This window comes from Anser brachyrhynchus (assembly GCF_964034855.1).
Source record: "Anser brachyrhynchus genome assembly, chromosome: 5".
NCBI classification, from domain to species: Eukaryota; Metazoa; Chordata; class Aves; order Anseriformes; family Anatidae; genus Anser; species Anser brachyrhynchus.
In genome coordinates this window covers 37,959,849-37,973,523 of record NC_137699.1, presented here as the reverse complement: position 1 = coordinate 37,973,523, position 13,675 = coordinate 37,959,849, and the positions used below count along the sequence as shown (strand labels likewise).

The 13,675-nt window shown below is 48.9% G+C and overlaps 1 protein-coding gene across 1 annotated transcript in view; it reads left to right on the top strand.

Moving 5' to 3' along the window:
* Positions 1–11,508, top strand: part of LOC308196703 (uncharacterized protein) — a 180,769-nt gene extending 169,261 nt beyond the window's left edge. Inside the window, exon 6 of the mRNA XM_080596106.1 lies at positions 6,705–11,508. Coding sequence (XP_080452232.1) covers positions 6,705–6,865 — 161 coding nt within the window. The 3' untranslated portion in view covers positions 6,866–11,508. The remainder of the gene's footprint in view (positions 1–6,704) is intronic.
* The last annotated feature ends 2,167 nt before the right edge of the window (positions 11,509–13,675 follow it).

The window sequence follows — 13,675 nt, the reverse complement described above, 5'->3', positions numbered from 1 at the left end:
CTGAAGGAAAATATTGGACTTCCAAAGGCTGTCATAGGATGAAATGAATGGTTCCTGCCAACTTCTCTGCCTCTGTCTGAGCCTTCCCGGTGGCCAGGCAGTGTTGTTGTGGCCCCTCAGTAGATGGGACACCTGATGACCCAGCCTCCAGGAAAACCTCGAGGCTTTCTGGGAGTCCATTGCTGAACTGCTGTGCTACTTAATTAACTTTCTGTTTGCCTTTTTTTTTCCTTGCTCTTTTATCAGTCAGGCAGTCACATGGCAGTATGCTGGGAGCTGAAACAGGTGCTCTTCCACAAAGGCATACCACAGAGCATAACTGGGGACTTGTGGGCTATCTTCCCTATTCCTATGTTTTGCTACCATATGCTCATGCAGATGCTGCTGTGCTCCTTGTCTTGCCCTGAGAACCTCCTGAGCCTTGGATGGAGTGAGGGAGGTCTGAGGACATCAGGGCCACCCCAGGGCACAAGTGGCACATGTCCTCACAGCAGCTGAGCAATAAAACCTTACGCGGGAGATAATGAACCTTTTGCAGATAATTAACAACAGCAGTCGGTGACATTTCAGCCAGCCAGGATGGCTTGAGTGGCTCCCACTGCCTAGCCCTGCCATCAAGCAGATCAGGCCCTCCTTGCTCTGCAAGGAAATTAACTGGGGGCAGAAGGAGAAGGGGAGCTGGAAGGTCCTGTGTTTAACTTGTGCTAAGGAAAGATCATCCAATCCACTGAAAAAAAAAAAAAAAGAAAAAAAAAAAGAAAAACAACCAAGAACAGTCATTTCTCCAGCTTCCCAAACAGGTGTTTGCATGATGCTGCAGCTCTTCTCAGAAGCATGCTCCCTGAAGGATGGCAGCGCGGGGACAGGAGGGCGATCTGGTTTCGGGAAGGTTATTGCCTCATCGTGCAGGTGAGGCAAGGGTTCAGGGGCTTGAGCCCTGAACTTGATGGCCCCTCATGTGCACGTCAGAAGTCCTCATCCAGCCTCCAGCCCTCCCCACCGCGGCAGCGTAAAAACAAACCACCCCCAGTCTAATAAAAGGTAGTTGAAGAAAAAAATGCACGTAAGGATTATGCTAACATCTTGTGGTCTGAAGGAGTAAAGGGAGGGCTGGCTGATACTATTTTCATGGTGAGGTGTGTGCACTCGGATGGCTGCAGTGTACAGCAGGATCCTCGTTTTCCCTAGCAAGAGATGAAACATGAATTATGGAATGTGAAAGCAACAATGCCTCAACTGGTACTGAGAGCGCACCACGTGCAATAGTTCTGCTCCAGTCCTTCAGGAAGCTGCTTTGCTTCCTTGCTGGTGTTTCCTGCTTCTCAGGGGAGACAGGGGTTCCCGAGAGGGCCTTTTCCATGTGAGCAGCAGCCATGCCACCTCCACCAGGCTCTGAAACCAGACTGAGATGGTGCGATGCCTGGTCTCACTCACACAAAGCTCCTTGTTTGGGCCTTACCAGCTTGTTCCTGTCTTTTTGAAGGATGATGGAGCAGGGTTGGTTACTTGACTCACTGCACTCTTCCCTGTCTCCTCTCACAGCAGCCCAAGCACCTCCACGGCAGCCTTGGTGCCAGTGAGCAGCAGGAGGGAGTTTATCTCCATGAGCAGGGGCTTGGAACTAGACGATTTTTAAGTTCTCTTCCAACCCAAACCATCCTACAATTCTGTGACCTCCAAGCCACGCTGGCTGGGAGCTGGAGAGCAGTGCTTTCCTTGCAGCAGATAGCATCCATGCTCAGCACCCCACCAGATCAGCGACCCGAAGCAATGCTCTCTCTCCACTCTGGTACCTCTGCCCAGCCGATGGGTTAGTTTAGCTGGTAAAGAATTACTTAAAAAATAGTAAAGTTAACATTACTAATGTGGAGAAACAAAGACCTAGCAAACCAAAATACAACTGGTGCCCAGTTGCCTCTTTATCTGGCTGTGTTTTATTTGCACAAGCTGAAGAACTTCATGGTGCCAGGAGGAATGTGATAGAAGCTCTTTGTCTCATAAATTATTTTCACCCGGTCTTCCCCGGGGAGATAGGGCCTGAGAGCAGGAGCTGGCAGCGTGGGTTCTGCTCCCAGCTTTGGCACTGACCTGCTGCATGACCTTGGACAACTCACTTCACCTCCCCTGAGCTTCTGTTTCCCCTCCTCTCCTTTGTCTGCCTTGTTTATTTGGACTGTCAACTCCTAGAGAAAGGAATTCAGCCTCCCTGGCTGCTTGCGGCTTGCAGAGCACGACGGGAGCCCGACCGGCCTCGCTCCTGGGAGGCACTGCAGTAAAAAATTCATCACGGTGACTGAAAACTAGCATTTAGTAAACAACCGCACGTGAGCTTTTAATTATTGAGTGGCATCCATGGATTAGCAGGGCATCTCCGGCGCTTCACAGCTCGGGGGGCGGCGGCGGTGGCTCCTTCCCCTCACCATGGCCACTCACAAGGCCGTGGCCCTCAGCCTGACGGGCACCGCCATCTGCATGGTGGGAGGAGTGGGAAGCATCTGCCGGGGAAAGGAGAGATTCTTGTTGGAGGTGTCGGAGGAGGTGTCGGAGGAGGCTCCTCGCGGAGTCCTCCCCCTCCTGAACATCTGGACAGATAACAGCTCTTCGCAGAAGGATGCACGGAGCACGGCAGGCCTCCTGGGATGGGCAGGGGAGCGTTCGGCCTGGAGCACAGGGCAGGAGGGCCGCGAGAGGCCATGCGGGCTGTGCGGCCCCTGTCCCCTGCAGGTCGGGTGGGGGCGGATGAAACCAAGCCCACCGAAACCCTACGGGGCTGACACTCCATGGGTGAAGCCAGAAGAGCCTTGCTCCCCACACATAGCCTCTTCCAAACTTTGAAAGCCACATAACCGTGTGGATGGGATAAAAGGCTCATTGTTGCCTCGGAGGCTCTGTAGGTGGCTCCATGCTGGCTTTTCCTCTCAGTGAGTCCCCCCAGTGCTGTCCCTTGGACAAGACGGTGACACAGCAAGGGCACCAGGATGCAGGAACATATTACACATCAGCCCCAGTGATATGGTGGGGTCTGCTGGGAGCAGCACCAGTCCTCCCCACCCCAGCAAAGCATACACAAGCTTCTTCGTTCTCCCCATGCACCAGGTGGCACAAAGCAGGCACAGACACAGAAAGGACTAGCCAAGAGAAGAGACAGCACCTGACCTTAATTCCCTTCTTCCCACCCTAATAGGAGCTTAGGAGAGTCAAGAGAGGGATGAGCAGAGGTGGAAGAGCAACCAGGGGTGAGGAGTCCTGGTGCATTGCCATCAAGGGTGCTTAGAGGTCTGTCTTTTGCCATTGGATCCAGCTTGCTGCACACCACACGAAGCAGGTTAAGGGCAGTGGCTGAGTATTCAAAATAAATACGACAAAGTAAGAGAAAAAATCTGTTTTTCAAAGCTCACAGGTTGCTGTTAAGCAGCTGCTCCTTTCCATGGCAGGCGCTGGTGCTCAGAGACCACTGCAGACAGACAGTTGCCAGGGTCTGAAGGGCGAAATTCCTGCGTCTCAGTCTCCAAATTCCTCAAATAAGTCCCTCCAATTTTTATGTTTTCATAAAGACATGGCCTGCTGCCGGGTGACCTGGAAGAGGCATCGCAGTGCTTTGTCAGCACACTCGCCTCACTGCAGAAGCTAGGGACCAAATTGTCTTATTAATCATTTAGAAAGTGGGGAGGGGAAAAGAAAAGTAAAAATAAAAAACATGGTTCTAGCTAATTGTAAGGGGGAAAAATGAGGTCAGAGTTCATTTTCCTCTCCACTGCCGCTTCACAGTTCACTGGCTGACGAGGAAAAGAAGATAACAAGAGACGGGAGATAGTTCAGGGAACAGCCTCCCTCTCCCAAGGAGAAGTGGGGGAGTTCAGGTTTCTGACACGGATGGAGAGGCGGCCGCAGGGCTTGGTGGAGGGGATGCTGCCAGCTGCTCCAGGAGGGAACGGGGGGTTTTTTGGCACCAGCACATGTGGCGTGCGGGGGAACCATCTCGTTTGGTACCGCCCCATAAACGTACTGACATGGGTGCTCCTTGCAGCTGAGCTGGGAGTTCTCATGCAGAATTTCCATCAGACGCATTCAATGCAAGCTCAGCCTCAGTGGTTATCCTCTCTTTTTCTTTTTTTCTGGTTAAACATCTATATGAAAATATAGATTCAAGGGGAGAGCAGAGTCCCAATACTGTAACACAGGGGCGATGGTGGGGAGAAGCTTGCCAGCCCACCCTTGCCTCCCTCCATCCCCTATGGTCACTCCTGCTACGAGCAGTGAGGGCTGAAGTAAGCGAGACCTCCTCAGGAGCGTGAGATCCAGCACCATTCATTTTATGGGGCCCTCCTGTGAGAGCAAGGGATTTGTTACCCTGACTCCTGCTGGGGAAAGGCTCCCACAGCCAGAATGTGAAATACAATACAGCACGGGCTCTGACATTCAAGCTGGGTTATTTGAGGAGAGTTCGTTACACGGGGCCGACGCAGCACAATCCCAGCAGTAATTATGCGGGCTTGCACCATTCTGACTGGTTAAATGCTAACTCTAGCCTGAAATTACCGAGCTGCAGAGCAAAGTGACTGTGCCGTGGCTGGGTTTAGGGGTGTGGAGGGAAGGAAGGGGGTCAGGAAAAGGAATTGCAACCGGATAATGCTTGTTTAGTGAAGGTCCCTGCATGTAGGACGTGCTAGGATAGCCTTAGGAGGTTTGCTTCTGCAAGCATGAGGAGAGGACTATGGCAGGTGGCTTGGGACCTTCTTCGGCAGTGGCACTCACGGTAATTCCGGTGCTAAGACTAGTGTTAAGCTTTCTGCTAAGGAAAATGAAGTGATAGACGATCAACGCAACGTGCACCAAAATCATTAGGATTGTGTTCACAGGGCAGGAGAGTTTCAAGGGGATGTAAGCAGACAGTGCTAGCGAAGTGTCACAGGAATAATGTCTGGGTTGCTACAGGCAAACGGGGCTGTTGGGATTCACACGGGTAGCTTGCCGGCATTCGGTAGTGTCCTTACCAAGCCTAAAACTCCTGGCTGCAGGTCAGTGCTGGTTTTGAAAAGTCATTTCCACTTCTACCAAGGCAGACTCTCTCAGACAGGGAAGCAATGTCTCACTCTTTGATGGTGAAGGGTCTCTGGGTTACAACTGAATTTCTTCTGTGATGTTTTTAGTAGCACATTGGAAAACAAGGATATGCACGTTGAACACCAAGCACAGCTGCTCAGAAGGAGCAGGAGCCCTTTATAGAGCATCTTCCACCTGAAAGGTGCAGAGGCATCTTGGCAGACACACAGGTAGCCTGCAGAGCCAAAATGCTTCCGAGGAAGTGATGAGCTGAGCTGACTCCTGAACTTGCTCCCTGGCTGGTTGTACACAGGTGTTGGCCAACACCTTGGAAAAGCTCTGGTGAAAGGGAAGTGGAAAGTCCCATGTACAGCTACCATCACTTCTACAACTCGTGATTTCCCAGCACATGCCTCCATCTTCCTGCATCTTTGCTTTTCTTCCCTTCACCCTGAGTTGGGAATGCAATAAGAAGGAAAAAAGAGAAGGAGAGTTGGTCAAAGCACAGACCTGAAGGCTCATTGAGAAGGCTCTGTCTGCGGTGAGATCAAGGCAATGTGCTTGAACAGAGCAGGGATTACAGGCTCCTTGTACCTGCTCTGGATGCCAACAGTTATTCAGCAGGCTGTACTATAAAGGTCGAGCTGGGTGACCAGAAGAGCCTGGGGGTCTGTGTCTGTACCACCCCTCGTGCCATTTGGCCTCAGGACAGCTGTCTGGAATGTGTTGCCAAAAGGTGGGCTCAAAACCAAGGTCCTGAAAGGCTTTTTTTTTCTCAGCTGAGCATGTGCAGAGCAGGCAGAGATCAGAGAGGGCATGTGAGGTGTTGCTGTCTCCCATGAGAGACCAGCCCATCTCCCAAAGGCCACACGCTGGAAGGTGCCCATCGGCTTTGCAGCGCTGGGGGCTGAGCAGGTAACAGGCAGGTGGGTCATTTTGGCCAGACACCAGCTAAATGTGGACGACCCCCAGCACAGCCAGTTCCACCAGGCTCTAAAACACAAAATACCTTCCAAACCATCCTGAAACAGCAAGGCACATGAGAAGGAACAGTGTGTAACTATTTGCGATGCGAGGGCTGAGCAGCACATTATTCACATCTCCAAAGACCACTTCCCCCAGGCCTTCTGGACAGACAGCCCATCCCTGTCCTTCCCAACCCTTTTTTTTGTATTCCCATAATGCAGGATAATTCCCAATTGCTTTTGCCATGCAAGTAACAACATGTCACTTTTTCTTTTCTCCCCCACCCCCCTTTTTTTTTTCTGGCTGGGACATCAATAAGGACCTTTCTGCATTTAGATGTGAAGGAAGAGAAGGAAAACAGTCTTGTTTTCGATAAGGCAGGGTCTCTTCCTCCGTTGCTCAACCGCCCATTTGCACAAGGCTTTCTGGCCCCGCCGTATCACGTTTCCCTGGAGAGTTACCATCGACATGGGGAGGCGAGGCAGTCTTGGAAGGTAGCCTGAGGATAACAGGCGTTATAAAGAGGAATTTTTTTCCCTGCTGTTTTTGTTTGTTTTACCACAGAGGCTCAGAGGAGCTGGCCAAGAGCCTCACACAGCAGGTGCTGCCTGGGAATGCAAGGGGAGCAAAATTCCTACTAAATGGAAGCATTATTTGACACCACCGCCTTTCGCAATCTTTTTCTTTTGTTTCAGACAAACTCCAAGGCCTCCTGGGCTTTGTGGTCAAAGCTGCGTTGGACTCTTCTGCAGGGGAGGAAAGGGAAGTAGTAAGGGTGTCCCCAAACACGCCAAAGACTTGGGTGACAGAGACTGAGCCTTCTGGAAACAATACTGCTGGGTTCCCACAGAAGTAGCAAGAAGGCCAAGAAAAAAAAATAAAATCCCTTTTGGCTCCCTCGCAGCAGTTTTTTATCCATTTTTTAAAAATTATTATTTTTTGAAGAGGAGGTTGAGCCTGCACACCCACACCAAAATGCTTTCAACATTTGGAGACCTCTGAGCCTAGATCCGCAGCAGTGGGTCGCAGCTCTTCTTGGCTATTTCTCCCCCATGGCTGTTGCAAGACTAGAAGAGAAAGCAAGCATGGCCTGGGGGAAGCGAACAAATTCCTCCCTTCACCAGAGGCTTCCCCTGTGGCTGAAACCCTCAGCTCTTCTCTTTCACTTTTGTACACCAGCTCCCCGCCTGTAAAACTGGTAGGAGCCGTGTGGGGATCATATATTAGCAGCATGGGACATGCAACTATTTCATAAGTGGTGGATCTGCAGAAATAGCTAGCAAGGAGGAGGTCAGAATTTTCCAGAAATGACAGGCTTTGCCCCGGACTTCAAGTCCTGTCCGGTTTCACAGGCAGGCTGCCTCTGTCCGAGTGCTCTCCTCCCACCAGCAAAAGCAGGGGCTCAAGCAAAGCCTGTTTTTTCAGAGCCTTGGGTTTGGTTACCCTCAGCTCATGAAATGAACCTACAGGAGAGCCTGGAGACAGCTCGTTTCAGGAAGCTTGTGAGCATGAAATGAAAGCCAGGAGTGCTACAGCACCACGGCTAGGTGCTACCTGTGTTTTTGCCTGCCAGCGTGCACCTGCTGCATCCCTCGCCCGAGCAGCAGCTGTAAACTGTTTCCACCGCCTCTGCTTTCAGGCTGATCGGTCTGTGTGGAGCAGACCACGCTTTCCGCAAGGATACAGTGAGGAGATGGTTGCAGCCCTGAGCCTGGCTCTCCAAATGAGAATATCTGGATGTAAGCACCCCATACAGCTGGCTCGCCTAGGCCAGGTGATGCAGAGCTGCGGGTGCTTCCCAGGCTGACCTCTTAGCGGGGAGCCCAACAGCATCAGCCAAGAGATGCCAACTCAGGTCCGTCCTTTGCCCCCAGAGGCTTGAAGCCACACCTTCTGTTCCTTGGGAGAAAGAAGGGGATTTGAACGGAGGAACCCAATGCAAGTTTGTCAGTGAAATTCTGCAGCACAAGGGTGCTTTCTTGTGTGTCAAAGTCATAAGCTCCTTGGTGGGGAAGGACTCAAAAGTCACTCCCTCCCTTGCTGTCTCAGGCTGGCCACTTTTCCTTTCCATCTTGAGGAAATCCCATTAGAAGTCAGCCTCTGGACATCTGTTACGTGAGGAACGCCAGGGGCTTCCCCTCCAGCTCTGATTGCCACCGGTGTGTATACAAAATAAGCCTGGTAATGCCAAATCCTCCTGGGTGCCTCTGCCCCGCATCACCTATTCGCATCACTCTTCTTGGCACTGCTTGCCATTCATGGATGCAGAAACAGGCAGTCATGAAAAAGCATCTGCCTGTGAATGGAGATGGGAGGAATAAGTGGGTGGCTGCCTATCTAACCACTCTTTGCAAAGCTAGCATAATAAGTTTTACTGGTGAAGTCGGAGTGATTATCTGCATGTCAAAAGGCCAATGATAAATACACATGCTTCAGATGTTAACACCTAATCTAGCTCAAAAGCATCCTTCATCGGAGGTGGTGGAAACCTGTGCCTTGAGGTGGTGGTTACTGGCAGAGGCACGCAGTCATGGCACGTATTCAGGGACAAATGGAGGATATTTTTTCTTGGATTTCATGTACTGTAAAAGATGGAGAAATCAATGTGAGAGAAACATTTGCTTCCTCCCAGCTCTGCTGCTGTTATTTATTAAGCGCATTAAAAATAACGAATCCCAACGGATTCCAATAGATGGAGAGGAGAAAGTCATAGAGTTCAGAAAAATTAAATTGAAACGAGCCTCTTTCAGAAGGCCATTGATGTAGCATTAAAATGTCTGCCCATTCAGAAAGAAGGAAGGATAACACTGGGAAAAAAAAGAAAAAAGGAAAAAAAAAAGAATTAAAAAAAAAAGAAGAAAGAAAAAAAAAGAGAGAAAAAAAGCTTCTGGTGTAAATTGTCAATGGTGAGAAAAGTCTGTCCTTCACACATAGCCAGAAGGACAAATGGTGACAATGATCAAGCCCTTTTGGATCAGGAGTCCCAGAGAATGGTATAGCTGCTGAAAACCAGAAAAGATGCAGAATAAGATTGCACAACTAATTTCAAAGTTGGCACACGTCTTCTTGGTGTGAGAGACAGATCTAGCTCCATCTGCATGTCAGAATAGGATGGGGAGAGAGTAATGCCATACAGTGCGCGTGTACAGAAAGATGGGTGAGCCCTTTGGCAAGGCAAGTCACTACCCTTGTTTCAGCAAGAAATGTCAGTTTGTGTTTCACATCAGCAAATTCAATCAGCAAGTTCAATTTCTGTTCATTTTTAAAATGAAAGTATTCTGAACAATATTTTTTAAAATATCCCAAGTTCTCACAACAACATTTTCTTAAAGGCAAATTTCTGTTTTCTAATATGGAGTGAATGTCCTCTGTGTTACTTAGGAAGAAATAATAACACAAACACTGGTGCAATAAAATAGAATAAAATAGAATAAATGAAATAAAATAAAATAAAAATAAAAATAAAATAAAATAAAATAAAATAAAAATAAAATAGCAAAAACTAGTTGACTAAAGTTGACTAACAAATACTTTAGATAGATTGGTCTTTTGTCTAGATGACGGGCAAAAACCCTTCAAAGTTTGAGGACTGTAGCTTGCCAGGCAATGCTGATCAGTTATAAAGTGGGAGAAGATGAAGAACTGACGGCTAGATGGGAAGCCAAACAAAAATGCATTAGAAACAAGGCACATTTAATTACTGTGAGCTTCTAAATCAAGTAAGGTGGTGAGTCTCCAGCTTTTGATATGTTCATATCCCCTTATCTCAGTATGTCTGGAGCTGGATGTTTTTCTGGAAGATGCAGCAAAACTACTGGGCTCAATACTGGGCTAACTGGCTGCAATTGAATGGCTTTGAAATATAGGAAGTCATACCAGATGTTCTCATGGTTTCTTCTGGCCTTAAACTCTGTGAATCTATGAATGAGTTTCTGAATCTGTGAAATCCCAAATCCTAAGAATACAAACATATGAGTGGAGTTATATTTCTGGCCTCCAGATCAGAAGAAAGATATTGAATGTGCATTGTTGCGATAAATCAAAGAAGCAGCTGAATCTGAGCTGTAATAAAAGTTGACTGCAGATCTTTGTGCAGAAATTGGTCATATGTCATGTGAGGACAAGGTTCAGAGAAGTGATTTCTCAACATCTGCAATGATTGCTTTTTGGAACAGCCCCTTCCAAGCTCCACTGTGGTGGAGATCCTCCTCCAGACTGGGTCCTAAATGCCACACAGGAGCTCGTTTGACAAGTGACGATCAATGAGGCACTGAGCGCTGCTGACCACACTGTAATTGAGATGGGCATCCCTGCCATGAAAACCAGTAGTGAGACATTCAAGCGGAGAGAAAGGGTTTTTGTTTTGCTGGGCTCTTTTCAAGGGAAGCTCATCAAAACTGAGGAAATTGAAATCCATAGTCAGCAAGAAACCAAGCCATGGTATGGGCATGGTCACACCAAGCATCTGTCCAACCGCTCTCCTCCTCTCTCCTTTCCCCCAAAAAAGGAAGAGCCGCAACAACAACAACAACAACATGAATTATGACACTTTTGTATGGTTTAATAGCATTTTTAAGTAATCTGATTTGTTTCAAGATGAAGTCTTGCCTGTGGCCCAGAACCGGATTCAGGCAACCATGAGTTTGAGGCTCACTACTCAAATGCATCCTTGCCAAGCTCTGAGCAGCTCATTTTCCAGACTTTCTCAGCCATGTCTCCGGCTGGAGAAGTCACTGAAGCAGGCAGGAGCCACCCAGGACACCGTAATATGATTTATAAGAGGGTTGGTTGGCCACCACACTGCAAACCTCCCTTCTCCACATATGAGGGTGCTGAAACCTGGTGTGGTGGGCACATCTAGACAGCTGCTTTAAAGCAAACCTGGAACTGGACACCTCGTTCGAATGAAATCACCAGGAAAAAAGCATGCACCAACAAAACCCTCCAGGGAAGCACCCTCGTTATATAACGCCGAGCTACACGCACCCTGCGGAGCGCTGTGTGCCATTTGCAGAGGGCCCGCTGATGCTCCGACGCCACCGCCAATGTCACGCAACGCTGCGTGACAGAACGAGCACGGCAATGTTACCAAGCAGCACGTAATGCCCATGACAGTGGAACTAATGCAGAGGCGATTGCCTTTACATTATTCAACGCTTCCAATTGCTCTCAGTTTTAAGTGGCTATATGATGTAATAATATATAAATACTGTAATAGGGGGGTTATTTATAGCCATCCTCAGTGTCACCGCTGGAAGTATTAATGTGTTTTTCCCACGCTATGTTCATTGACTGCAGTAGAGCAACCCATTTTCAAGGGATTGTGTCAAAAGAGTGTTTAAGCCATTCCTCAGTTGCAGGAACAGGTGAATGGTTAATGTAGCAGGCAAAGTAATCACCTTGTAATATGGGAATCAAAAAAAAAAAAAAAAGGTGAAGGTGATGAGAGGACATGCTTCAAATGGAAAAGGAGGGTTAGAGCGTCTCGAAAGCCAGAAAGAGCTTCCCAGGCTGGAGCCCAAAGGGCTCCCAGAGCAGCACAAGCGTGCAGCTCCCAAATCTCAGTTAATCCATGAGCGTTGAGGGGGGAGCAATTAAACCTTGGGGCTGCATCAAACACGGGAGCAAAGGAGCGAAGGCAGGTTCGGGTCTCAGAAATCTGGAGTGACGCCATTCGCACTGTGGGAGTCGCTCCGGATTTCTAATGGCATTGGCCTTAATTGAGCTGGCATTCCTGTGTGATCCTATTCAACCCTCGGCTTTTCCCCTGCGTGGGGAATGAGCTTTCCCTGCCTGTGAATCCACCAGCACATGTGGCTCATCGATCCTCGCAGAGTGTATCACGGCTCTCCGTTAAACGCTCCGTGAGTGGTGAAGCCATGGGGAGACTTGTAGGGATGTGTCAAAGCTTCTCCACCCAAATTAGGACTTTCCCCATTCACCTTTCGTACGATTTGCTGATCTGAGGACACGAAAACCCGCATGGGTTTTTAGCGTGAGATCGAGCAAGATGTGGGACATGGCTTTTTGTGCAAGAGGACAGCAGGAGGGGCTGTACCTTCCTCTGCGGCACTGGTGTGCTGCAGAGAAGTGCAAGAAACTGCCTTTTTTCCCCGTTTCACAACAAACAGAGCTGCACTGTAAACAGCATTCATCACACAGGGAGTTCCACTTAGAACTGGGTGAACACTAGAAAAATGCTGTTTACAAGTACTCCCATGAATAAAAACCATGAGTTTATTTTGGCAGCAGCAGTGATTCTCCTAGTGATTGCCGCTGGCCAGCGATCAGGCAGGTACAACAACATTTGCTGAAATATTCGCGGGATGGGGTTGTGGTGCAGATACTTGCGCAAATATGAACCATCCGACAAATGCTCGTGCAAATCTGTGTCCATGTGTCTGTGAACAGAGGGGCTTGCACGACAGCTTCGAGAGCTGGTTGTGGGTCTGGGACTGCTTGAATCAAAGTGGAGAAGCAATGCCACGTGGTAGAGGCAAACCGTGGCACACGCTTCAGATCACCAAGAGAGCACAAATTTAAAAAAAGGCAAATATCAAATACTTGAAGTGTGGTCAGGCTGTGTGGTTTACAAGCAACCCCAAGATGTAGAAATGGCTGCAGAAACCATGCGTGCACTTGCTGAATGTCAGCCCCCTTCGTCAAGATCCTGCAGCCTTGCAAGCAGAGGCCCAAGCTCAACAAGGTTTTCTCAGATATGATTAAAATTAGTGAGTGTGTAAATGTCTTGGTGAGGGGGGATTCCAGCTGCATGGCTCATGGCGTTAGGTGAGTGGTCATCCAGCTGCATGTCCTCGGGCCCAACGTGTGAAGCAGAGGGACTGGTACTGAAGGAACGAGGGATGGTGATGGTGTGGAAGGGCAGAGCGATGGCAGAGCTGCCTGGTGGGGAGCTGCACCTATGGACTCACCTTCAGAAGGTGGTAGCCACAGGCAGGGACCCGGGGCAGGGTCTGGGAGGTGAGCACAAACCTGGGGGTCCCTGCGCTAAGGCTTTTAACCCCCGGTCGTGCATCCCCCGACGCAGCCGGAGAGTTAACCGTGTGTTGGCTGCACCCGGTGCAGCAGCATGTGAAAGCAATTGGGATGGCTGGAAAGACTTGGGTTCTGTTTTGTTTGCGTTGTTCATTTCCTACAAATGCAATTACCAAGGGATAAATTAAATTAGGTTGTAACGTTATTTTGAACATCTTTTCTGTTTTGCTTTACTTCAGATTTTCTGAGAGGCCAGTGTTTACAGTTGAAAATACAACTTGGCAGAAGTACAATCAGGAGTGAGCAACACGTACCACAAACAAAACCATTAAGACCGTTTAGTAAATTTTTGTAAAAGACAATCAAGTGTTACGGGACTAATTTCCCACTTGGTCATCATGGTCTTATGTCAACATTAACACCACTGGCTTCAGCTGAGCCCTACAGGCACAAGGCTTGTGTGATGGGCTGGAAAACTGGCCCACTTTATGATTATGTATATCGTATTATTTAAAGGACAAAGAAGCAGCTCCCAGGGGTAAGCACCCTGAAGTCTCTGAAAACAACCCTTTTCCCTGGGAAACCAAAGGCAGAGCAGGTGTTGGAGCCAGGTACCCCCAGCCGTTGCTGGGCACGACACGGCCACCAGCAATGCTCTTTTTTGGCTGGA